Source organism: Ascaphus truei, chromosome 2 (genome assembly GCF_040206685.1).
Source record: "Ascaphus truei isolate aAscTru1 chromosome 2, aAscTru1.hap1, whole genome shotgun sequence".
Lineage (NCBI taxonomy): Eukaryota > Metazoa > Chordata > Amphibia > Anura > Ascaphidae > Ascaphus > Ascaphus truei.
In genome coordinates, this window is record NC_134484.1 from 66,712,977 (window position 1) to 66,740,654 (window position 27,678).

The 27,678-nt window shown below is 41.0% G+C and overlaps 1 protein-coding gene across 4 annotated transcripts in view; it reads left to right on the top strand.

The window, feature by feature from the left end:
• STK3 (serine/threonine kinase 3) overlaps positions 1-27,678 on the top strand; it is a 248,534-nt gene that overhangs the window by 128,100 nt on the left and 92,756 nt on the right. For all 4 annotated transcript variants that reach the window (XM_075582648.1, XM_075582650.1, XM_075582647.1 and 1 more), the window contains exons 9-10: positions 6,849-7,047; positions 21,753-21,928. In XM_075582648.1, the coding sequence (XP_075438763.1) occupies positions 6,849-7,047; positions 21,753-21,928 (375 nt within the window). The remainder of the gene's footprint in view (positions 1-6,848; positions 7,048-21,752; positions 21,929-27,678) is intronic.

Here is a 27,678-nt window from a genome sequence, read left to right on the forward strand (position 1 = left end):
ATTTAGCAACATTTTTTATAAGTATGGCAAACAAGTATTCCTTTGCAGTGCGGAGAGATACAAACTGACAGAGCCCCAGAGAGAAGTTTCTCTTGTTACATTATTTATACTTTGAGTGTTTCAGCTCATACCAAACAGAACTAGAGAAACAAGAATGAAAACATATATGGGAATTTATCATTATAAAATATTATATACATTATATGTGACGTCCAATCATATTAAATGCTGTTATGTTTCCTTAAATGCTTTTCATGTGCATAATAAAACACACCTGACAAAAAGTTATAGTTTTACACCGTCTAATGCAAGGGTGGGCTGCTCCAGTCCTCAAGGGCCACCAATAGGTCAGGTTTTCAGGATATCCATGCTTCAGCACAGGTCAGTCTTTGACTGAGCCACTGATTGAGCCACCTGTGCTGAAGCAGGGATATCCTGAAAACCTGACCTGTTGGTGGCCTTTGAAGACTGGAGTTGCCCACCGCTGGTCTGATGTGTAGAATTAATTTGGTTTCCGTTTTTTTTTTTTAAATTAACAAGCGTCAGACCATCTCTTGTGAATCGCGAGAAGCAGGTGATATTTGGGATACACATGACATCGTGTTTAGAGTGCACCTGATGTGCGTGTATAATGTTCCCTCCATTATTTCATGTTCAAAAGGGTAAATATAAAGGTATGAGTAGGGATTTAGGTTTTAGGTTTTAACCTAAAAAAACGGATAAACACCACCGATTCACCGAGCATCTGGCACTTCCGGTTAAAACCCAGAAATAAAGCCTCTTTCCACCTTTTTCTAGTAACCCAACCACAGGTAGGAGACACGGGCTGCACGGGGGGAGGGGGAGAGTAGCAAAGCTAGAATAAGGTGCACCGATAAACACATTAAAATATGTGCTCAGTTTTTGCCTGTTCGCACTGATGAACGCAGGTTTTTTTTTTTTATAAATAAAATTAAAGCACCACAAAAAACAAACAAAAAACCCCCCACAGATATTTGTAAAACATAATACACAGGAAACCGGAATCCCTACAGTAGGTATAAGTAATATTGTTTGGAGAAGCTGCTGAAAATCCTGGTTAGTTGGTAGCTAAATGTTAAAGCAATGTAATTGTGGCAGTTTAGACATTGCCTATGAATTTTGTCAAATATTAAAGACAACCCATTGCTAAACATTAGATTGCTGTACAGTTGATATCAATGGATAACAGACTGGATACTGAAATTCACATTGTGATTGGATAACTGAATCAGCATGGTAGTCTGTCAGCATTATAATGTATCCCTTCCAGCAAAGTGTTAAAGGAAAGCAGGGGGGGCGGTCTCTGGATCTGAACAGTGTTAATTTCAGCCCCAGGGGACCCCATACTCACCAGGTGATGCCGGTGTCTCGCTTCTGTCTAAAGGTCCCACAACACCTGGACCAATAGGAAGCCGCAAGGAATACTATCGCGGATTCCTATTGGCTCAAGGGACATTTTCAGTGCTCAGCTGGAGCTGCTACTGGCAACGCCTTCAGATATCAGTATCTCGGGAAGCAGCTGAAATCCACCCAGTCCAGCTAAGGAGACCCCCTGGTAAAAAACAAACAACAAAAAAAAAACAACCCAAGAGGTAATACCACTTTAAGATTGAGCAGCCCATCTATTCTGTTGTCTGTGGCACCCCCTTGTGTCATTTCGATGCAACACATGCATTTAGCTTATGCCATTAATGCAAACGTAACTTGTCCTTTCCACTCCAGAACAATCTGTTGTCACTTAACTCCTTCAATGCCTCATCTACTCTCAGCAGGTGTTTTTGCCTCTTACTCATTAACATACGCTGGTACTATACTGTAGGGGAGGAGTGTCCTGCTCCAAGGAGTGCACAATCTAAAACATCAACTAGCGCAGCGGTTCTCCAAACCTCCCCAACAGGTCCCTTTTTTTTCAGGATATCCTGATACAAAGGACCCCTTGGGGGATGGGGGAGGGGTCTTGAATTCTGGGGTTGAGAACCCCTGAACCACAGTGTTACTGAGAATGGCAACGTCCTGCTCTGTTACATTTTTGAGAAGCATCAGTATTAATAAAGGGTGTGTTTCAGTTGTAAAAATGTGAATGCCTGCACTTAGTAACATTTAAAACTATTGTAATTATTCTACGTAGCAACTGATAGAAGCCAGAGACCCAGCGAAACAGAACACTTTAGCATCTCTATTCTTTCCAGAAATAGAGCATTTAAATGTCTGAAACACTTTAGCATCTAACACAGCGGTGCGCAAAGTGGGGGGCGGGAGATTGTGCTCGGGGGGCGCAGGCAGTTGCAGAGGCCCCGCGCTCTTCCTCCAGGCATTTAAATTAAATGCCGGGGGATCGCGTGAGGCCCCTGCAACTGTTTACTTACCGGGATTCAGCCGTCTGTGTTGCGTCGCCATGGCACCTGACGTCACACGCCCACGCAGCGTCATCTGACGCGAATGAAAGTAGGCAGGGGGGCGCGAGAGCCGGGGGCAGAGTGACAGGGGGGCGCAGCACAAAAAGTTTGCGCTCCCCTGATCTAACATATGGTTTCCATGCGTGTTAACTTGAATAGATATTAGCAGCATAAAGTGTCGTAATGCTGGGGGCAAAACTCCTATTGCCAACTTTATTTCATAGAAGCCTCTAAAAGGAAAATGAAAAAAGTGTTGTTTTAGTATCTGACCAGTGCTAAGGAGGGGGCTGCTGGCCTTTCACCTTCTGTAAATATTCGCTAGGATTCTTCTTGGGAAGTAACAGCACTTTATTATGCAGAGCACATTTGTAAAAATGTAAATATACTTCTGGAAAACTACTCGTAAGCTCGGAAAGAATGAGAAGTGGGATTTATTATTTATTGTTCGGTTTTCTCATGAATTCATCAAACCTGCCTTTTTGATTATTATCATGTAGATCCTGTATAGGAAGGTTATTTTAAAATAGGGTTTCAACCTTTTATTTGAACGTCTTGATCAGCATTTGACATTTGAAGGGGTCCGATGTCAATGCTTTGGAAAGGTTGATTTGATAGCGTTGCACAGGAAAAGCTCACATGTGTGAACGAATTGGGCGCAAGGAGGGTTAGTGAAGAGTATACTGCAGCTATAAACATCGGATCTAATCTGCTGGCAAAATGCATAAGATACTTGAAATGGAAATAACGAACAGATGCAAAAAAAATGTGTTGCTATTAAAGGGCTAATCCCTGAGTCCTAGTACTAAAGTGAGCTAATTCCAGTGATGTTTGAGGTCTCACCCGGTTGATTGATTTTGCCATTTTTTTTTTTTAACCCAAATCTGACACCAAAGTATTTTTAAATAATTGTTTTAAAGTTAGATGTGGGAGCTGGGAGGTGTCTGGCTGTACAAGGTCTTGCTGAACACAGTGAAAATCCACACAGAAGGGGAAATAAAACCCCTCCCAAGCCTAATTTAAATGGAAAAAAAAAATACTTGTAGGTAGCAGATTTGGGCAAAAAAAAGATATTTACCCACATAAGACCCCTTAAAGCACCTATGCCTGTGGGGAAAAAAGCATTGTTTCCCCCCTGGGTGGGAAACAGGGGGTCTCCGGAGCTGAAGCGTTTTAATTTCAGCTCCGGTGACCCCTTGCTCTCTGAGACACTTGCACGTGAAGGGGCTGCTAGTATCTCTCTGTGGTTTAAGGGTCCTGAGCCACTCTGGACAAAAGGAAGTTGCGACTTCCTATTGGGACTCAGGAAACTTTAAACCACCGTATTGGGTGCGAACCAAGGGTTAAATCAACGGGGTGGAAAATAATTATAATAATAGAAAAATAAAACCCAAGAGGTAATGGTTCTTGCAACATGTCGTCGCTGGAATTAATTCCCTTTGGTCCTTGCAGGACTTGCCTCCTTAAAAGGGCAAAAACATTTTTTTTAATGTGTGTTGCTTCTTTGATGCAATGTATTTATCATCAACTATGAAATTTAATTACACAAGGAAAATATTTATATACATTTTCCTGAAAACACTACACCCTAGAGAAAAGGAAAGGAACGGTTGGGATTTTATTAGACAAATCTTAAACTGATGACAAAAAAAAAAGTTTATGAAGAAACAAAGAAAAGAAAAAAACTGACTTAAAGGAACCTGCTGTAAAAGTAATGTGCACCCCACACAGTTATCTAATGCAGGGGTGCGCAAACTTCTTGAGCTGCGCCCCCCTGCCCGGGAGCTGCAGCGTTTATACCCCCACCTCTCCCAATGACTCGGTGTCAAATGGCGTCGCGGGTCATGTGACCCCACCGCATCATTTGTCGCGCGTTGCCATGGGGACGTGTGACGTCACATGACCCTGCCGCATAGCCATGGCATGACGCATCGCCGAAGACCCGCAGAGAGCAGGTAAGTGAGTTACAGAGGCCTCACGCCTCCCCCCGGCATTTAATTTAAATGCCGTGGGGAAGAGCGCAGGGCCCCTGTAACCGCCCATGCTCCCCCAGCAAAATCTCCCACCCCCCTCGTGGGGTGCGCCCCCCCCAGTTTGCGCACCACTGATCTAATCTACCCTAACTGAGGCCATTTAATTAAGAATAGCACTCTGCCAAATGAGGTGGTCCATTGATTTTGAAACATTGCAGTCAAGAAGGCAAGTATAATAAACTTTAATTGTAGATCAGGTTCGAATTAATGCTTGCAATTTCATGTAATCATTGATTAAGTATTTGTGATTGAGAAACACATTTGTGTTCATGCAACATATTACACAGCATATGCTGTGTCGCTGCAGGGAAAATAATGCGTGTTGCTTAATAGAAAGACTGCCAAACCGCAGCAGGTACTTGCCGAGGCAGACTGGTTTGCATCGCATTTTAGCCCATAACCAGTGGAATGTTTTCTAAGTTGAAGGTTGTAGTCGCAAGATACTGTAGGCACCTGTGAATGCCCAATGTTCTTCTATTCTTGCTGCACCAGTTCTTGGCCAACAATGTTATGTTCCTCATGTCTGTGATTACTAGTTAATTGTGTTACTTGCACATAGTCTCATTAAAAGAAAGCAATGTGGCAAAGGCGATGGTTTTCCTTTGTTTTTAAATATTTGTACTACATATGGGGTTTATGAATCATACACTGGATTATCATCAGTTCGGTTTTGCATTCCAGGAACATTACTGCCACTGATTGGAAATGCTGTTGTATATAATGTTGGAATCGGTTCTTTTCAACAATCCTGCAGCATCTGCTGAGCAGATCTCTTGTTTCTAAAAATGACTTGCTTGTTTCTTTTCTTGTTTTTGTCCTTGGAGAAAGAGCGAGAGAGAGAGTAGTAAAATACGGCACCGTACATAAATTTACATCACACTGATGTTTTCGGTAAAAGGGAAGAGAAAAAAATCTTTTGTACGTTTAGTGACCTAGAAAACTACTTAAACCAGTAAAAGTGGAGGACCATCTGTCCCATGCCTGCAGTCATATTACTATGCTGCACAGGTTGAACAGCTGGCAGTCTGGCATACTTTGCACTCTACCGTTAGGTAGGTGGAAATAGAAAATCACTAAACAAAACCATTAAGTATTATTATTTGACTCCCTAAAAAAACAAGAACACAATCAGGCCTTACCGACAACAGCACACGCCTTAAAAATATGGGACAAAGTAGGCCTTAACAGAGGGCTGACAGGAGGCCACTCAAGCATGTTGCCGATATTAGAAAACCCTGACTTCCCCCCAGGTTATAAGAACGAGCAATTGTCTTGTTGGACTCAATTTCACTAGAGAACAGGACCTCATGACTCGGTCCAGAGTAAGGTCCTTGGCAAATATCAGATAAAGAATTTCTAAGATTTGCACAGATCAAACATTTTTTTTTTTATCTCAAATCAATATTCAAACTGCCCCCCTCAACAAAGCACGCCAAATAGCTCATATCTTCCCTATACCATACTCCCATGCACAAGAGATATTGAAAGGCACCATATTAGAAAATGGGAAGAGGACATAGGAGAATAATTACAACTACAAGAACGGTCAGAGATCTGGGGTAATATTTCCAAAATATCCATTAACACTTTAATAAAGGAAAGCCGCTACAAGATGCAATTTAGATGGTATCATACGCCAGGCCAGGTCAATAAATATAACAAACAACATTCTCCAAACTGCTTGTGGAGCAGTGACCAGATTGGCACATTATATCACATATTGTAGGAGAGCTCGAGGATTGAGAATCTTTGGAACCAGGTTTTCGATCTCATAAGCAAGTAATTGGGAACAACAATAGCACCCTCTCCCTGGGTAGCTCTCCTACACAGGAAGCCGAACGATGTCAGATTTATACACATTAGATTAATAAATCATATTTCAGCGCTAGGTGTGTGGTGGCTGCCGCATGTTGTGGCCCAGTCTCAACGTTAAGTAAGGTTATCGAAAAAATATGGCATGTCATGAATCTAGATAAGCTCTCCGCATGGCTAAACTACACAGTGGCCAGTTTCACCAGAACGCGGAACCAGTAGAACCACAAATACCCAACATTCAACCGGACAACTTTACTCTTATGACCCGATACACGTAAAAGACAAAATCCAGAAAGTGTGCCCTTGTGTTGTGTGGTTGACTTCTGTAGAAATCCTGGATAAGTGTAATTGTATTTTACTTGACTGTTATTGTTCAGCTGAAAATGTATATGTGTAGATGTACTCTACAATGCCCCTCGTGTAACCTTTTCCCCAATCCACTGAGAATGGTGAGACACTACATACCCCCTTTTTTCCATAATCCCTCTCCCCTCATTTTGTACTCCCACTCCCCCCCCCCCCCCCAATATTTTGTTCCCGCTTAGTAACCTGTTCTTCCCATAAAAACTTTTCTTTTTCTGTGTAGGACGAGGATGAGCTGGACTCCCACACTATGGTCAAGACGAGTTCTGAGAGCGCGGGAACCATGAGAGCCGCCAGCACGATGAGCGAAAGTGCTCAGACCATGATAGAACATAACAGTACCATGTTGGAGTCTGATTTGGGGACCATGGTGATAAACAGTGATGAGGAGGAGGAAGAGGAAGAAGATGGGACCATGAAAAGTAGGTCCTGTTGTATAGTGGTTGTAGGTTGTGATAGATTTTATGGAATCGATGTTTCTCACAGATACCGTAGAAACATAATTTGAAGGCAGACTAGAACCACTTGGCCCACCTTGTTTACCCATTTTCGAACCTGCTGTAAAACCTCAACCCGATTTAATCCTTGGCTATCTTTCGTATTTATTGTAACCTTCTCTAGCCCAAGCAGGTTTTAATCCCCTTACTGTATTAGCCCGTACCACCTTGGTTGGCAGGCTGTTCCACAAATCCTCCACCTTTTCCTCCAGCTATAAGAGCGTAAGCTCTTTATCTGGCACTTCTTTCTCTGAAATATGCTTTCTTTCTGTACTTTGTTTAAACCCTTTATGTATTTCAAATTTTCGATCATATACCCCCTCTTCCTTTTCCCCTCAGTCTAGGCTGTACGTTTTAAAACGGATGAAATCCTAGAGTGCAGCAGGCTAGGCAATAGCTATCCCGGGACCCAGGCGATGGGTTGTTGAGTGGGAGGAGGGATGGTAGTGAATAGCTGTTGAGCAGGAGGCAAGGGACAGGGGCCAGCAGACCCTCAGTATCAGCAGAGGCGAGCATGGGGGCTGGCAGCAGAGGAGGGGGCCCAGCTGGGTGACAGAAATCGGAGGTTGGGTCTGACTAACATCGCGGTGTCGGCCAGCAGGGCCCCTCAAATCTGCGACAGTTGTCCTGGCTCTATCCCCCCTCTATCTTGGCGATCATGGTGTGTAGAGCATTCGAAACCTCATAGGTTTTTTTCTTAAGTGCTCAAAAGGGTGAAATCTTCCAAAGCAATTCTGCAGCCAGGATTTCATTTGTGGTCAAAACTGCTGTGTATTGTTGTTCTCCAGCAAAGCCTTGGAGTAGAGTTCCCTCTAGACTCATACGTGATCCTGGACCGTGACTCAGCCTCCTCCAAAATAGGGTTTATAAGGAATCTAACCACTGTCAAAGATAATTACATTTGACATTTCTTGAAGAAACTGTGCAAGACAGACTTGATCATGTATGCTTCAAATGATTCGCAGATTTTTATTTAGAATGTTTAAAAAAAACATTTTTTAATTATTATTCTAGTGCATAAGTGACAACAGGTTGACCTTTTTTTCTCACCGATTAAAATCCTAGTGGCGTTAATTGATGATTTGGATTAAACTAATAAATAAATTGAGCACTTCTTTCCATTACATACTTAGCAGTATATAGCCCTATCTATGTTTTTTTTTAATTTGTATACTTTAGTCCCCATTTAAACAGTGCCCCTTCTGTATGTCCTGCAGAAATAGATACGTTTTAGCATAAAGCTAGACCAATTATTGACTCCAAGTGAAGGGGGCAACAGTATTCATTGTAACAATCCTCCTTGCATACGGTCACAAATTGCTTAGGATGGCAGGTTTTACTGTAGTAGATGTAAAAGCTACTATTTGAAAAATCTTGCAAAAAAATACTCTAAAGTATTCACATCTGGTCAACAACTCAAACGCAGCGCATTGTTGCAGAGCTTGCTAGGAAACATGACTGCTCCAATTGTAGATCTGCACCGTGACATTTTTCCACAGAGCTTATATGGAATTTATTAGCAATGTTTGAGCTGTATATTACAATACATCTCAACGGAGAGAACAATGAAGCCCTCTACGCCTGGATCTCTCACTTCTATCTTTATGTATGGTTCAATTGCCACGATTCACTAAGCTCAGCTGAGGGTTATCTCGCCCGATCCAGCATTAACTGTCATTGACTTGAATCGAACCCTTCATCGGAGCTTAATGAATCTGCCCCTTTGTGTCCAAACGTTGCCACATAATTGTTTGACCGCATCAACAGAGGGACTCGATTTGTATGTCAGATATTTTTTATGATTTACCCGAATGTATTATTAGAATGTACTATGCTTATGTAAAGGGTCTTCTGACTCCCACAGGTATCTCATGGACTAACAGTGCTAAATAAAGATGGTCTCGGATCTTTAAAATGTGTCTGCAATTTGAGATTTCTATACACACCTTTTTATGTTTGTGTTTTGGGAAGTTAGATGTAAAAGTAAGTAGTGTGGTTGTGCGATTTTAATGTTACTGAAGAAGTGACAGATCGTGTACTATTATTACAGTACTATGGAACGCTGGTTGTTTGATTACTATGGTCACTATGTGGTTGCATTTCTTAAAGCAGCAATCCCCTTCAAGAGGCAATTAGAACTAAGTTTGTGTTGGGCAGGCTTGTTTTTTCTTTTACGTTTATCCCTGTAGTGATGTAGTGCTTTGCAATATGTTGCTGCCACATCAAGTGCTAAACACTGAAGTTTGCCTTTAAAAGTAACAGAGACTACTGTACTTGATGTGCAGAAGTATTAATATATATAGATAGTTAGTACATATATTACCATGCTTGTGTCAGTAAGTGCTATGGGAAGTGTTTATATGGAAAAACAGTTATGGTTACTCAACACTGCATTATAACATCAATGTTTACACCTTGGGATCTCATTTTGTATTCTGCTTTCAGAGCTTGAGAGAAACCAAGCTGGACTAATTAGAGTGGGCCCATTTGCTTACATACCAACAAACTAATTAAACAATACCGTACGTGGTGAGATGAATAACTGAGTATGAGTAGTTAACTTCCCTGAGATACTTAAAACATATTTAAATAAAGAGACGTTATGCAAATGACTTATTTGCATATTTCCCAGGAAGCTCTCTTTCAGGTATGTTCCCAGGTATTATTAGTCTCCCCGCTTTGAGTATAGGTTAAACTGTGGTATATAAAATCTCATGTGTTGTCCATTTAATTATAGTGTATAGTGCTTTTGAAACTTCATGGGTTTCTTCAGGTATTCTGAGATATGTAAGAAAACGATCCACTTCCTATATTGGCCGCTTTCTGGTTAACTTGGTTTACATCACGTTATTTGCTCTCGTGAATACTGCAACAATAGGGTGTGGGAACTTATGCTCACTTAGATTGTAAGCTCTTGGTAGCAGTGACTTATTTTCCGAATGTTTAGGGTTTTATGTATGTGCCGCTTATTCCCATTATATCTCATATTATTTTGTTACGTGTTACTGCTTTGAAGCGCTATGTACATGGACGTTGTGTTATAAATAAGGATATACATACATGTCACATTAAATAGGCTGAGCTTAGAGAATCTGGCCACCTGTGAACTGGTTTGTTTGTATTATTTTTTTTTTGTATTGAGTAATGTTTTGTCCTTCTTTCTCACTTTCTTACTTTACTTTGGTCAAATAAAAATACTACAAAGTAGTGTTTTTTTGGTTAACTAAAGTGAATGGAAACAACCCCACTTGGAATTAATGTCATAATGTTTTCGTCCACTAGATGGAAATCAAGAGCAAAATGTCCCCAATAGAGTACTGTCCAAGAATGTCTGAACGATTTATCCAGCAAACGATTCGCTTGCTTCTGTTGTTCTTGTTCAAGGAACGGCCTTTTTCTGTTACAGATATCTACTAAACGAGTTAGGTGACTGCTAATAAAAGATGCTACACTGCTTTACATGCCATCACTATGCATTGATATAGATTTCGTCCTATGTTAAAATTCTGCACAGCAGTTTCCCTGTTCACAGGCACCGTGGGAGATCTATGTAAATGTAAGCTTACTGCATCATGGAGTGAGCTACTGTACGTGTCTTCCAAATATGATTAAATAAGGACGTTTTTACCAAACCTTTCTATTTCGAGTAAACCATTTATGGCAACAACAAGTCAAATGTATGCAAATCAGTAAGAAAAACAAAGGGCTTACATTTAATTTGGTTAAATTTACTACATAGGGCCATCAATACTCATTTAAAAGTTTAATCCGTCTATTAATTGGAAGGAATTAAAACCATTGCTATCATTCTTAATAACATAGAAGGGATCATTTGTGTTATCCTGCAGTATTTAATTTCAGTGTAGGTCAACTCTAATGTGCACTGTTGTGTTTAGTAGATTAATTAGCTTTTCTGAAGTATGCTGGAAATATTTGCCTGGTTCTCTCCCTGTTCACTTCGCTCTCCTGTCTGATAACCTTAACCTGCAGGGATCGGCTGCTCTCACTCGAGTCCTCGCGCTGCACATGAGACGGGAATATTTTGTACTTTGTGCATGTTCTAAAAGTTATTTTCCATCACAAACTAGGACTCTGATCCGTATATTATTTCCCCCGGTGGTGCTTGTTTATAAATTATACCTCCTCGGAGACAAATTACCCTTTTAATATTAAGCTGTATTTCCACTTGCTAGCATCTCGATTTAACCCTTATAGTCTGTCTTTGTTTCTAAATTTTCCTTACACAGTACATATATTAGTATGCTTACACTATATTTGAATGTATTTCCACTAAGCTCTGTACTTTATAGCATTGTCAACTGCTTGTATCTTCATTTATTTACTTCTTGACGGGTCAGCCTTCCCATGACCAATGTGTACTAATGTCAGTAAAAATTACTTTTTATCAAAACTCAAAACCAATAAATATTTTTAAACTAATTTTGTTATGTATGTTTAAGGGATCAAATTGGGAGGATGGATGCCAAAATCTGAAACCTATTAGTGTTTTCAAAAATTAGGTGAGGCGTGGTTACCTTGAACTACCCATTTTTGTCTTGGCACTTGTCTCAACGAGAGGTCCCTTTTTTTTTATTTTATGTATATCTATATAGCGCCATCCATGAACACAGCAGTAATACATGTCACATAATATAACACACAATGGGAATAAGCACTTGAGACATAAATGTAACATTAGGAACGTTTTGGTTTCCACCAGTCCACTGTCAATCTACAAATGGAAAAAGATCAAGGCCACATTCGTTCTACCCAGGACCTTTCGTCCTACCATAATCTCCCCAAGCACAGACCAGGAAGCCACAAAGAACACCAGAGTAATATCCAAGAATCTGCAGGCCACTCTCGCCTTGGCTAATGAGTGTTCAAGAACTTTGCTGCCCATCTGAAGGTCGCCAAAGAGCACATAGATGATCCACAAGACTTTTGCAACAATATTCTTTGGACAGACGAGTCAAAGGTAGAGCTTTTTGGCCTCAATGAGAAACATTGTTTGGCGAAAACCAAAACAGCGTTCGAACAGACTAACCTCACCCCAACCGACTAGCATGTGAGGGTTTGGGACTGTTTTGTTGCCTCAGGACCTGGATGGCTTTACATAATTGACACAACCATGAATTCTGCATTGTATCAGAAGATTCTAGAGGAGAATATCAGGGCAATCGTCTCTAAGCTGAAGTGAAAGTGGGTCATGCAGCAAGACAATGATCCTAAACATACAAGCAAATGTACAAAAGAATGGCTGCAGAAGTAGAAATTCCGCATTTTTAGAATGGCCTAGTCTTAGTCCGGACCTAAACACCATTGAAATGTTGTAGCAGGACCTGAAGTGAGCTGTCCATGCAAGGAAGCCTTCAAGTGTCACAAGTTGAAGCAGTTCTGTCAGGAGTAATGGGTCGAAATTCCTCAAAACCGATGTGAGAGATTGACCAGCAGTTACAGGAAATCATTAGTCGAAGTCATTGCTGCTCAAGGGGTTGCCACCACGTACTGAGTCTAAAGGGTCACATACTTTTTCACACATGGATATTGAATGTTAAATAATTTGTGGATAAATAAATGTTGATTAGTGTGGTTAGGGGGAGGGAAGGAGAGACAGCTCTTGCATCAGCCTAGGATTAGTGAATAAAGTCTGGTGCAATAAGCGATAAACTTATGAAAGTGATGGAAGAAGAACAGAATCCCTCTAGTAACGCACTCTGTACTTTTAGGAATAATGAGCATTGAAATTAGTATAAAATATTTTATTAACTACAAATTAAAAATATATTGATTGGTAAAGTGAGCCGTAGCCAATAAAAAAGGACAAGTACGATTATCAAATACACACAAATGATAAATGTATCGCAGGTAAGAACCTACACTTAGCTGAAGTACGAATGGGTATATAAAATGGGGGAATGCCTCAAACTTCGGTCGGATAACTGCAGCAACCAGGGACAGTCGTGACTCAATGGGATAGTGCAGTATGGCTGCCGTCCCATGTGCATCTGACCTAGGGGAGCTGCCCAAAAGAGATATAATTTATTGGCAGACCTGAGGAGAGCAGAACTTTGAGTCAGTGTAAGCCGACAGTCTGGTTAGGCAGTAATGTAAATGCCTGGTGTGAAGTTTGAATTAAATGCGATACATCAAATACATGTAACATCACATGGATGCACTATATTGTAACTTGCTCGGATGTGCTTAATACATAATAAGTGATATATCAAGTGGCAATGTATCAGCCAGTAGTGTAGGTAGTTTATTGATCTACAATAAAAAGTACAGAAAAGGCTGCTCTCTAATAGAATCTTCAGGGGGTCCACTAAGTAAATAACTAGGTATAGCACAGATGCTTCTAGGTAACATATTATACTTTTCCGTCAGGGTATAACGTTAAGTGGTGTCCCTAGAGGATCTAGAGTTATCAGTAATATTAATTCGATCATAAGTATGTTGAGAGAGATCACTTAATAGGTATACTGATAAACAAGCAGACTTGTACCATAGGTAAAAATGAAAAGTGGTCACGGAGATTGTGTGAGAATTAGAGGTGTGTTGAGCGGTGATAGTAGACACAACGGGATAATCAATACACCGTCATCACCTTGGGGGTATGATGTCCCATAATCAAGGGAGGTATATGAGGAGTCTGTGACCCCTCCTCCTTGTAATCCCCCCGTGTGAACACCATGCCGATGCTCAGCTGGTGAAATCGCTCACTAACACCAAATGTTTAACATAAGAAGCACGGCGTCTCGGTGGATCGCCGTATCGTAATCAAGCCTCTTAAGCTAGTGGAAGGTGTTGCGTTTCTTGTATAATTCCCCCTTCTATTAGAGAAGAGTACAATATAGTTCTATGGGGAACGGTGTCTCAGTGGATCAGCGTATCAAAGTTACAGCCTCTTAAACGAAATGAATAGAAGGTATTGTATCTAGTGTCATAGCTTCCGTTCCCTAGCAGAAAGAGGCGTGTAGCAGTTTCAAAATCACTGCCTCTCTCCACAACGCCATGATGTCACTACGAACGCACCACCGACGTAAGTTTAAAGCTAAACAACTGCATCTATTTAAAAAAAGTAAATAAAAAATGCAAACAGCCCATTTAAGCCTTTTTTCAATGTGTGCACATAGTTATTAGGCTGGTATAGTTAAGGTGACCATAACTACTGGTTCAACCAGGACGGAACCATTTTTTATGAGGCCTTGTCCTGTGCCCTGAAGGTACCGGTACATAGGAGACGTTTTAATCCCCCGCTGCTGCAGCCCGGCTTCCACTGCTACCATCTCCTCCACTGTCAGTCAGATGTTGGACCCGCCCCCGGAAGGCGAACTATACGTCTGCATATGCCCGTGGGACCTGAGGCCTTCCCAGCCGCCCGCCGCAAAGGGTGTGTGTGTGTGTTGGACTTCCACACACCTGTTATCTCGCTTACCCTCCCCTCCATGTATAACTGACTGGCTGCTTATAGTCTGAGTCAAAGAAAGGGAGAAGATTCTCAGTCATTGCACTTTGCTGTTTGTTTTTCTATTAAGTAAAGTACCATAATTACCCAAATACATTACCTTATTCTGAAAATCCCCTCAGGAAAACTTTTTAAATCATTGTAAATGGCAACTCACAACCTAGTCAATAGACCCTAGAGATTGGTGTTCTTATTACTGAGGTCTGCGAGTCCCTGCAGGCTCTGCACTGTGAGTAATGATGAGTGGGCTAGTGGTTAAGTAGATTAGATGGTTAGGAAATCCCTCCATGACTGTGAGGAATATATATTATGAGGGCTGTGTATCAATGTTACCCAGCTACAAAACTGAAGCAAAAGAGCTGCACTGTATTTTTTTACTGCAAAAATGCAGATTATTTGCCACGGCATATTATTCTTTACAAATTGAATGCCTTTTTCTTGATCCAGTTTGGAACTGGGAGACTTTGATACATAAATTACCTGTGAGTTCAAATTTATGTTGCTTTATTATTGACCATGTTGAAAACCTCACTAAAACTGTCCAGTAGATCTTTTTAGTATGAGTTTTATGGATTGCCTTTGGGAAGGGCTCCCTGCTCAGGTGTATGGGAAGTGCAAGAAAGCGGGAATAGGGCTGAGATGGGAGAAGCGGTCTAGATTTATTTTCCTGTGTGTGGAGAGCTGTGTATGTGGGGAGGGGAGGGAGAGCTGTGAGTGGGGGAGGGGGTGAGCTGTATGTGTGTCTGGGGGGGAGAGCTGTGTGCGTCTTGAGAGGGGGGAGCGCGAGAGATAGATGATAGATAAATAATTTTGTATTTTGACACTTTAAAAATATGGTCACCTTAGCTATAATAAATAATGATTAAATCCTGTTCCCATCTATAAATATATGTATATTTTAAATCATTTGTTCATTCTAATGATCGTAAAGTATTTATTTATTGGAATAGTCTACTTACTCTGCTAATTTAGGGAATTAATGGTCACAACTGTCTAGAGTGGAAATACATTTTCTTGAGCTGCATTGTGTTGCTGTTTGTTCTACTATTTATTATGCCCCCATTTTGAGTTCTTGATTAGTTTGTCCAATCAAAGGTGTCATAACCTGGCACACAGCAAACCTTCTCCAAGACCTCATCTGCTACTAAAGATATAATTTTACTACAAAATCTTTGTGATCTCAGAAGTGACGTTCTTTTGGAATTGTTAGTGATTTTTTTTGTTGTTGGTAACTTAGATTTTATTGCAATTCAACATAGTGTACATACACATCATTCCATTACAATTTCTGGGATTAGACAAAATCAGGGGGTGGGGGGGGCTTCTGGGAAGGGGGGAGGTGAGAGGGCGTGGTTACTTTCTTCTGCTTGATTGATCCAACCTTTATTGCCTCCGCACGGTCACGTTCTCCTCTATTCTGATAAAGGCTTCCGATATAGCCCTCTATTACACAGCCTTGGATTGTACATCAGAGGAAAACGCATCTACAGCTATCATAGTACAATTGTGGTCATACTCACTCCCGGGATTTTTAACCTCATTTAGAGTATCTTTGGATTTGGCAATGTAGATGGCTTATTTGTGTTTGGTGGGTTCCGAAAATGATGTTTCCCATTGTGATCTTCGCCTCTTGGACAGATAACGCAACTGCTTTAATGAGTTACTCGGCCGTTTGCACAGGGGATTGGTAAACCATGCAGTCTTTTTCTTTAAAGCGTCAGTGTTTCCATGGTAACTAAATGGTTTGCAGAGTATTATGATCTTTACCTCCATCGGTAATCCCTCGCAGTCGGGGGATTGTCTTCCATAATTCTTATTTGTTGGTCCAAAAGTGGTTGATAAGACTAATCCTGAATTAACAGAGTATTGCAACTCAGTCATGTACTTTTGGGCAGAATCCATGGTCCTGGGTTGTCGACTGGATCTGCAACGCACTGCTTCTTCCTTTATCTTTCTGCCTCTGTTGTCGACTAAGGGTTTCGACGTCCTTGCATCTCGTTGTCCGTCTCTGGCAAGTCCTGGGCAATCGTCTCCCACGAGTTGATGTTGATGTTGCAGTTTACAGTATGTCGTCATTGAGTATGTCCTCGAAGCGCTTTCTGCCTTTCATGATCAGACTTTGCGTTCAGGCAAATGGTTAATTGCACTTTTTTTTGGTTCTGTGGAAAGTAATTCCGCAGCAATCATTAGTCAAACAGATGAATGTGACAATGAGTGTCAGATAACCATGAATTTCAGAGAACCCTATGAAAATATAAACCTGTTCATTTTTCATAGTAATCCAAAAAGCAAATGTTTTATTTTTTGTACCTTTTAGGGGGATGATATCTTTAAAAGGCTATTAGAGGTGGTTAGATTTTCATAAGGAAGCCTAAAACACATGTACTGTAGGTAATTCGTTTTTTTCCTGCTATTTGGAAATGACACCGTTTTAATAGGGATTGATATACATAATTTTGTTTCTGTTCTTGAGCGGACATGCTTATCTGTTAAGCAATTACAGAGCACATACCATTTCTTTCTTTGCACACAATGGAAGCATTATTGGCATTATTTTCTCCTTTGGATATATAGAATGAAAGATTTTAAGAAATTACATAATAATAAATCTATTCTCGAAGCAGCGATCCTGCAATTATTACTTGTAACAGTGAATGCTGCTTCAAAATGATGTAAATAGCTATTTTAATAGTTAACATTTTAGTGCTGCCGTCTTAGAATGAGTTAACATTTGTGTTGTGCCTTTGTATTCATTGCAAAATGTAAACTCTCCATTTTACTCCGACCTGGTATTTTCCAGATAGAAACAGCAGCAACATTACCAGGTAGCAAAACGTGCATTAACAGATTGATCAGCTGTCCCTTCTTGGCTGACCATCTGTTATAAATAAACACCATATATCAGTATGCCATTGGAGCAGGTCAGTATTTACGCACTGTATAAAATTCAACACTCGTCCCTCCCACCGCCCACATACAGCGAGTACTGCTGTTTTGAGCATTCCCCGTCAGCACATGCTTGAGGCAAAACTATGACAACCTCAGCCTCTGACAGTGATGGCCGAGTCCTAATTGAGTCCTTTCACAGTGCACATGTATCTGCCTGCAGCAATATGCATCAGTAGTCATTTCGTTTTTACTTTGATGTTCATCTGTTTTTGTGCCTCCTGGTAAAAACATCTTAAAATCAGCACAAAGCTTATTATTAAGATATATCATTTTTATTAGTGAATATCTTCGTAGACTTGTTTTTGCTTGTATTTTTATTGCTGTATCGCACTGTTTGCATTTTCTTACATGATTTGTATGACAATTAAGAAAGGATGATTATTAATTCATTATCTCTTTTAAGCTGTTCTCTCCCTCCAGCTCTTGTCAATATTAATTGTTGCCAGAAACACTTGGGGTCCCAGTTCTAAAAGATTCCAGGTATAATGTATTATTCTGCAATCCCATTATCTTAAAGTACAGTGTTGATAAAACAAAAGACAAAAAGGCCTAGTGCTACATCTGAGTTGACATAGTATATGGTTAAATATTTATCTGTATATCTTCTCATAAGCAAAGGTCATTTAGTTCAATTCTTTGGCCAAAGTATTTAAGCCTACTACCACTTTACAGTATGGCCCATCTGTAGTTACTAACACTGCTTCTCCTGATAAAAGCTCTCATAAACTCTCCAGAGAGAGCTGTCTTTTAATAATCTGGTCATTTACAGGTGCTTAGCTTGGAAACAGGGAGGAGGGGTCGCTAGCCTCCATGTTGTTATGCCAACTGAAATGAACAAACGCATACAGTAAGCTCAGAACCCAAATCCACCAGATCATATACTGTACAGTGTATGTTGTGTAAAAAAGAGTGCTACTAGGATTGTGAACTCATGTTTACAGTGTTAATACCCTAGAATCTCTGTGCTGAAATAATTTTGGAGATCAGAATGATTGTGTGTTCCAATAACAGATCATCACTCAAAAGTATTGAGTTTTGGAAAACAATGGCAATGCGTTTTCTCATAAGGGAGGCGTAGGAAAAATGGGAATTATCACTTTTCCTCAAGTGTAGAATAAACCAATCTGAATTTTTCAACATTATTTCCTACGCTGATATCACTTGGATGTTTAATGATGAATGTTGACATTTTGGCTTCAGTGCAAAAGTGGAATACATATTTGATAGATTTCACCATGGTATTGCATAAAATGTAATGTTTTCCACGTATTTCTTTCTGGCTTCCTCTGTTTGTAAGATTTAGCTTCTTAATATGGGAGGCACAGCTTGAGACAACAGTGGAAGTTTAAGAACACTGAGCTCCACTACAGGAATTTCTACTTTTACATTAAGCTAACCCGCATTATCTTCAATTCCCAACCTAGTAAAAAAAACAAAAAAACACAATTGGGGGGGTTCTTCTGCTTTAAAATAGTTTGATTAGTTTGAAAACCATTTACTTTTAGTTTTTATTTGCTATTAGTAATGTTTTCATTGACCAAGTTAAAATGTCAAAAGTAACATAAGGGCAACTGGAACGGTTTCCATACATTCACTCTTTATTTTTTCCCATTTACACATTGTCGCATAGTGCGACGATGTTCTGTAAAGTTTATTGCAATTTCCCCGTAACGTCCCCATCTTGCCAGAGCTTTGACAAAGCATTCTCCCCCCTTTTGTTAAAGCTTGCCATGAATGTTACACAATTTCCATAACTTTTGGGACTTTCGGAAGTGGTGGTCTCAGAGATTCTGTAGGTAATGTCCATAACCATAAAACTGAGTCTGCTTTCAGAAATCTACCACAGAAATAGACTATAACATACAGAAATAGGGATTTTAACACAAACACCCTCAATAGAAGTTGGGGGTGGGATTAATATATGGGTTAGGATTGCATATTTTGTTTAAATGAATCCGAGTTGACACCCCTTAACATTCACCCCCTTCCCCCAAACCTTAATGAGATCAGCTGTGCGACTGGACCATACTCCACCCTGAGCCACACTCCATCCCAGAAAGAGCAGCCGTTTTACCTTTTTGTTATTACATTGTCCCAACATTGTCCCTTATTCCATGCAGAGTGTAAGCTCTCACGCGCAGGGCCCTCATTACCTTCTGTATCTGTTTGCGCGTGTTTGTCCTTATTTGGTATGTCATTCTGTTGCTGTAACATACATAACTCTGTAACCCCTTTGTACCGCGCTGCGGAATAGGTTGGTGCTTTATAATTAAGCGATGATGATGATAATAATAATGTATTAAACTCTCAACATGTGCTGACCCTAACCCTTGCTTGCAAAGTAATTACATGGAGTTTGGTTTTGGAAATGACTTAGGCTGAGTAGTTTCCTTACACGGGTGCTCTGTATTACTGTATTACTGTTTTAAAGGATCAGTGGCATAACCCAAGCCACCTTTCCCTTTTCACTCATACTGTTTTGGAAATGGATAAAGCCACATTGCTTGGTAGCTTCCAGTTTGTACAGTTTAGGCCGCGTCCATACCAAGCGCGACCAAAAGGCCGTACCTCTACGAGGCAGGCCATAGAGGCACGACCAATGAAGCGCGATGGCCGGGTCACATGGGCGGTTCAGCCAATGAGGGTGGACCACGCACGTGTCGTCGCAGCCAAACGTCCCCGTTGCTGTGGATCACAGGCCGCAGATCGTTTGGCCGACAGGCGTGCGCGATGCCATGCGCTCTGTCGTGCGCCTACTATATCCGCGGCGTTAGAATAATTATAAGCAGCCAACTGATATACCACAGTAATGGGGCAGTAGAATTTCAGGTTGGACATGAAAGGGAATTGCAATTTTATAAAGAGTAATATTACTTTGCAAATCAAAGACATGGCATTGGTATAAAGAAGTGTGTCTAAATGATGCAGACCTTGTATCAAACGCCTTACGAGGTGTATGCATCCAGTTGTGGAAGTACCGGCCCTTGGATCTGTGCAAAACGGTCCAGATGTGCATCGGTTGACCTGGCAGCTCTTCAGGGTTTTTTGTTAAGGGTGAAGAATCCAAATCTCCACATTTGACTTTGCCAAAATGTATTACTATTGACACCTTCCTAATGTCTTAAAGCAGCAGTCCAAGCTGCCGTTTTTTATTTATTTATTTTTCCCTTTAATATGTGCATCAATCAGTAATTGGCTAAGTTGCCGATTGATCCGTTCTCCTGTGATCGATCCGCGAAGATTTGGCTCAGGGGTTCACTAAATGGCCGTCAGTGCAGCAGAACAGGACCAAAGATGCAAAGTTATGTGGGGAAGATCATGTGACCAGGCAGTCACTAGATACAATTGGTGCACTGCTAGAGAGAGGGCAGGGCTCAAAAAGATGAGAGCCAGAGCCTGTTTCAGAAGAGAAAAATTATGTTACTTTGTAAATGGTTGCTATAGAAACAAAAAAGGCGTGTTACATTATAATACATTAAAAATGTCATTCAGAGTTGTTTTTATTTTTAAATACAGCAAGTATTTTCTCAGTGCAGAACTGATTTATTAAAAATAAAAAACACGCACATGTAGGGTATTGCTTGGTCTACAGCTTTTAAAATGAACAGTAATGGAACAATCTGTGTTGTGATTAACACTTTTATAGTTGTTTCCTTAATCTGTTAAATTCCAAAATGCTCTGACAAAGATGAAACCCTGGGCACTTTCACAAATTGAAAGTGTCTGTACTGAAAGTCTTCAATACAGTTCAATACTTTGTTTTGCTTTGTATTGAAAATTAGATGTATAGTACGTAGCTATAAAAATAAACAACATTTTAAAACAGGCTTATTATTTTTGCTGTTTAAAAGATATAGGCAGATGTAGATTTGAAGGTCTAACATTGTAGAAACACATTCAGTAACCTAATAGTGTACAATCTGTTGATTTTCATGGGTTGAATACATTTGCCCTAAATTTGCATGTGCTGTGCTGTCAAGGTATCCAAAACCACAGCTTGACCATTAGCTTTGTCCATTTAGCATGTGATAACAAAAATACATTTCCAGCCGTTAAGTGGAACAATTTCGTAACCTTGCGCAGATGTCTGAATTCTGTGAAATAAGTAGCTTCATTCGGGGTGTATGCATGTTTACAAAGTGCTAGCCTTGTTTCGACGAATGTTTATGCAGCATTGATAATTATGATAATGTGTATTGCTTCCATCCTTTAGGAAATGCTACTTCCCCACAAGTGCCGCGACCATCTTTTATGGATTACTTCGACAAACAAGACTCCAAAAACAAGCCTCATGAAAACTGCAATCAGAATGTCCATGAACAGTTCCATATATCCAAAAATGTTTTCCCTGATAACTGGAAGGTTCCTCCAGACGGCGATTTCGACTTTGTAAGTACTCGCAGTCCCTACTTATTCTTCACACTTTTTAAAACGTGCTGTATACTGTTTTGACATTTCATCATCTTCATGGAAGCTGTTAGTCAGACCGTATATCTTAGGAGACTTGCTCAGCTGAAGGTTGCTCGACGTGTTTATTTGCGGGAAAGCAGTGTAGCGTGTTTTTCACATGAAAGCAGTGTAGCGTGTTTTTCACATGAAAGCAGTGTAGCGTGTTTTTCACATGAAAGCAGTGTAGCGTGTTTTTCACATGAAAGCAGTGTAGCGTGTTTTTCACATGAAAGCAGTGTAGCGTGTTTTTCACATGAAAGCAGTGTAGCGTGTTTTTCACATGAAAGCAGTGTAGCGTGTTTTTCACATGAAAGCAGTGTAGCGTGTTTTTCACATGAAAGCAGTGTAGCGTGTTTATTCGCGTGAAAGCAGTGTAGCGTGTTTATTCGCGTGAAAGCAGTGTAGCGTGTTTATTCGCGTGAAAGCAGTGTAGCGTGTTTATTCGCGTGAAAGCAGTGTAGCGTGTTTATTCGCGTGAAAGCAGTGTAGCGTGTTTATTCGCGTGAAAGCAGGGTAGTGTGTTTATGACCCCTTTTGAAATAAAACAGGCTGCCACACACTTTAAAACAAATTAAAAGAAAGGGCGACAAATAATTTCCTACAATCTAACCAATCTGTTCCGATAACGTAAATAATAAATGTCCGTTCATAACAGCTGCTGACGGTCCCACATGTCCAAAATGTCCTTGCCATGGAAAACCCAGTATAGAAGCCCTTAAGCTTGCACTGTCAGTGGGCCAGAACCATGCGTTTGTAACCCTGCGTTTGTAACCCTGCTGGCAGCGAAGTGCTTAATGTGGGGAGGACACTGCTCTGGGTTATTGCTTTGGGTCAGTTGGCTGCTGTTTTTCGTCTGATGAGAATGAGCTGTTAAATGCAGAAGGGTTATAGAGCTATTCAGATTTGTCATACAGTACTGTATATCATGTTCACAATAAATAGGTTAATACTTTTTCCTCTTAAACCTACAATGTGGCTTTAAACGTAAGCTACTAAACTTTAAAAAGGGCATCTTTAATGCAACCAGTCTTGACAGCTCACAGCAGAGGCCTGTGGTATCTACACAGGGAGCTGAACAGCTGTCTCGATGTACGGTGCCATGCTGTGAGCCAACGCAGCTATTTGAATTAGGCACAGTATTTTCTGCAGTGTGTAGCTTGAAAACAAGAGCGGACGTGGACAAATGTTTTAAATGTCCTTTCCAATTCTGAAGAGTAAACTTTCAGATAATCAAGAGGAAAAAAAATAAATAAATCAGCATTAATTTATTTTACTCTACATTTATACTACTTGTAGTTCTGGTAACAAGATGTTCTTTTATGTATTATTATTTTTCCTATACCTTTTTAATAAATTATTATTGTGATGTAATTTATACATATTGTCATTGATGGGGTAAAACTCATTAAGTGCATTTTTGGTAAAAGCTCACTAAATGCACTTCCTCAGTTGGACTTTCTTGATATTTCTATTGAAAAACTAATTAAAGACACCTAATCTTCGGACCTTGTTATATCAAAATACCTTCCTTTTTAAATACAGAATTTTTCCTGTCAAAAAGAACATTTAATCGCCTTGTCCTCAGTACTCAAAGACTCATGACTTTTACCTCTACAACGAAGATATGTACTGAATGTCCACTCCATGCAGTAAAGCAAGCGATCCCATCTCTTGGGTTTTAGGAGTTGGGAATTAAGAATGGTTATCCATTTTTATTGTGATATTGTAAAGGAAATGATAATGTGTAGGCATCTGCCACAGTATGTATATAAAAATGCTATTCAGCCCAGGTAAGGTGCAATATATTCATGCCGAGCGGCTTTGTAACAGGTGGTCTTTAACTACACTAGTTCTCCTTTTCTTTACATGGAATCCCCCTTACTCTGGGGTGCTGAACTCCAGTCCTCAACCCCCCCCCCCCCCCCTACACCCCTCGCCCCTCCCAACAGGTCAGGTTTTCAGGATACCCCTGCTTCAGCACAGGTGGCTCAATCAGAGGCTGTCTTTAATTGAGCCTCTGATTGAGCTGCCTGTGCTTATGCTGGGGGAGCCTGAAAACCTGTCCTTTTGGGGGTCTTGAGGACTGGGGTTCAGCCCCCCCCCCTGCCCTAGCTGATATGTACAAGTGCTAAGAACACCTGCAATTATTGTATTGATGCAAGAGCTGTGCTGATTGAAGTACATACATTGTTGTTTTTAGTTATTTTTCCAACGAAATGCAGTGTTTCTATTCTTTTAGGCTTAGCTGTATTTTTATTTATCACTCTTATATCTCTTGACCCATTCATTTTCGTGACACACTTGTCTGAGCAGTTTTGACACAACAGAAGGTCAGGACACCACACTGACTGAGAATCACTTGCCCACACAAACAAGGACATCAGATAATTAAGCTATTGTTTCATTGTAATTTTGGTTATATTCTCTAGTATAAAAGCAGATTTTTACAGATGATTGTATGGTTTGTAGATCTGAAAAGCCATTGGAATACGACCTGTAAATCTTACAAATACACAGGCTGGCCATACATGTATTTCTCTAACGTGCTATTAACAGGAGCATCTTTAATATGAGATCATGTGTTGACAAGAGCTGGTTTGCATAATAAATTGTCAACTTTTTTAAATCATAAATATTTTAGACTGCTGCCACGCGACCTGTGAAACATTTGAGATTGATATTTAATGATGAGTAGTAGGAATTTACCTTTACTTTATTTTCTAAAATGTATAATATTCCAAAACATTAATTATAACCCCCACTAGATAGTACAAGCCGTGACATGCCCCCCCGCCTACTCCCCTCCTGCAGTTTGCCTAAGCAAATTGATCTTAAAAGGTCAACATTACTATCCGTGGCTCAAAACATTTTACTGGCCTGCACTGACCATCACAGGAGGCCCCTTGTCTATCGCAGGGGCTGATGCAGAAAAGTCAGCAGCTGCTTGATGAACCTCTTAGGCCCAGGCCATGGTTAGTGCTTGCTTGCTTAAGCGTGCTCTCGCTTGCTGATGCTTGCCACTGAGACCCTACAGCCGCAATTAAAGCGGCTATAGTAGGGGCTCGCAGATGCTTTCCGTTGCTTGCTGAGGCGCGCTTGAACAGAGCGGACAGTGACATTTTAAATTCACGCGCTGACTCCGCTCACGTGACACCTCAGCATCCAATGAAAGGACGAGCAGGGAAATGTGAACGGGGTACTTATTGTCTGGCGCCGGGGGGAGGGGGGGGTGTGTTGATGTGCCCCCTTCTGCCCGATCCCTGTGGCTGTCAGCCTGCGGGAGATGGAGGGGGCTTGCGCCGCCCGGGGGGGGCGGGGCGGGGGAGCGGGTGATGTGTCCCCCTTCTGCCCCGATCCTTGTTGCTGCCTCCCTGCCCGCGCGGGAGATGGAGGGGGGTTGCGTGGCCGCCGGGGGGGGGGGGGGCTGGGGGGGGAGGAAGGGGTTGTGTCCCGGAGCAGTGGTGGCAGCAAGGTGGTATGTGTGTGTGATTATTTATATATATATATATATATATATATATATATATATATATATATATAGTGTGTGTGTTTGTGTGTGTGTGTGTGTGTGTGTGTGTGTGTGTGTGTGTATGTATATATATATGTGTGTGTGTGCCTGTGTGTGTGTGTGTATGTGTGTATATATGTGTGTATGTATATATATATGTGTGTCTGTCTGTGTGCGTGTGTGTGTGTGCGCGTGTGTGTGTGCGCGAATATATTGCACAATGTTAATAAATAATTTATTCTCACATGTCTTTTTTTAATTTTTAAAATATTATATAATATACACACACACATATACACACACACACACAGGTTCCCCAGTGACACACAAACACACAGACCACTTCAAAGTGACACACACACACACACACTAACGGCTACCAAGTGACACACACACAGTGATACCCGCCTCCCAAGCGCGCTTGCTGTATCCTCTGCCAGGACAGCAAAAAGCTCCTGGTAGAGCGAGCGGCAGCAAGCAAGAGCGAGCAGCAGCACCTAAGCGCTTACTATGTCCGAGGCCTTAGAAGCAGTGCTGTCCACCACCGCTCTGCTTCCCGAGGACGTGCCACGCAATGTATTGTATCATGCTAGGCAAGGCATTATGGGGAGCGACTTCAGGAAGCACAGCACTGATTGACAATGAGGTTGTTCTGCAGCTGCAGTGGTCTAGCTCCGCATGTCACTCCCAGTTTTCCACTTGTTCTGGATGAGTGGACAAGATGGTATTTTGAGGCCTGTTAATGCACATATTGAAGTATCCTATAATTGTATATCCATCACTAGTTATATAGTTATAGGGCGCTTAATACTGTACTACCTTTTATAGTACTGACCTATGAATTGTGGCAGGTTTGTGATGTGTTCATACTGATTACTTAAAGGCTATGGTTACTATGGACAAGTGCATAGTCCGCTATATTGAGCAGTTTAAATGGAGGTAACAAATCCACGTAAGTACCAGTACTCACTGTCTAATAGTTAAATGATGAAAACAGTTGTAATGCAGAATAAATATTTAATAATAAAACAAACCAGAAATAAATCAAATGTGTTTGCAGAAACCAGTATCACAAATGGGCATGTCACAAAGTGAGGGTGGGGGGGGGGGAAGGAAAAGGGGAAAAAACATGAAACACAAGGAATATACACAAAAAACGGAGAACGGAAAGTATGCTAGGGGGGCGACGTTTCGAGGGACTACCTCTTCATCTGGCCCATTCCCCCTGGTGCAAAAGGTCCCAGAGGTACTTCCCTAAGCCTCCCTTCCCCTATAACTGGTCAAATCAGACACCTCTGAAAATAGATAGCAAACATACAGTGTAGGCTAAATACAGCTAAACAGCTAATAGCAGGGCAGCAAGAATCCACTAAAGTCAATGCCAGTAGTTCAAGTACCACAAGAAACATTAATGGCAATGGTACAGTAAAGGCTGAACACAGCTTGCAAGAAAGCAGCTTGCAAAGAAGCACCAGGAGTCCACAACAGTCAATGAGTGCTCAGCACTCCACACGAGCCCAAGTAGCAGAGCCACAGAGGGTTTGATTACTGTCTTCATTTGCTATTCCCATTTACCTTTCATTGACTGTTGTGGACTCCTGATGCTTCTTTGCAAGCTGCTTTCTTGCAAGCCGTGTTCAGCCTTTACTGTACCATTGCCCACAGTTTCTTGTGGTACCTGAACTACTGGCATTGACTTTAGTGGATTCTTGCTGCCCTGCTATTAGCTGTTTAGCTGTATTTAGCCTACACTGTATGTTTGCTATCTATTTTCAGGGGTGTCTGATTTGACCAGTTATAGGGGAAGGTAGGCTTAAGGAAGTACCTCTGGGACCTTTTGGACCAGGGGGAATGGGCCAGATGAAGAGGTAGTCCCTCGAAACGTCGCCCCCCTAGCATACTTTCCGTTCTCCGTTTTTTGTGTATATTCCTTGTGTTTCATGTTTTTTCCCCTTTCTCTCCCCCCTCCCCCCCACCCCTCACTTTGTGACATGCCCATTTGTGCAAACACATTTGATTTATTTCTGGTTTGTTTTATTATTAAATGTTTATTCTGCATTACAACTGTTTTCATCATTTAGCTATTAGACAGTGAGTGCTGGTACTTACGTAGATTTGTTAGTACTATACAGGGGAATAAGGGTCCCCTTTTGTTCCGTGCACCCTGCAATTACATAAATTT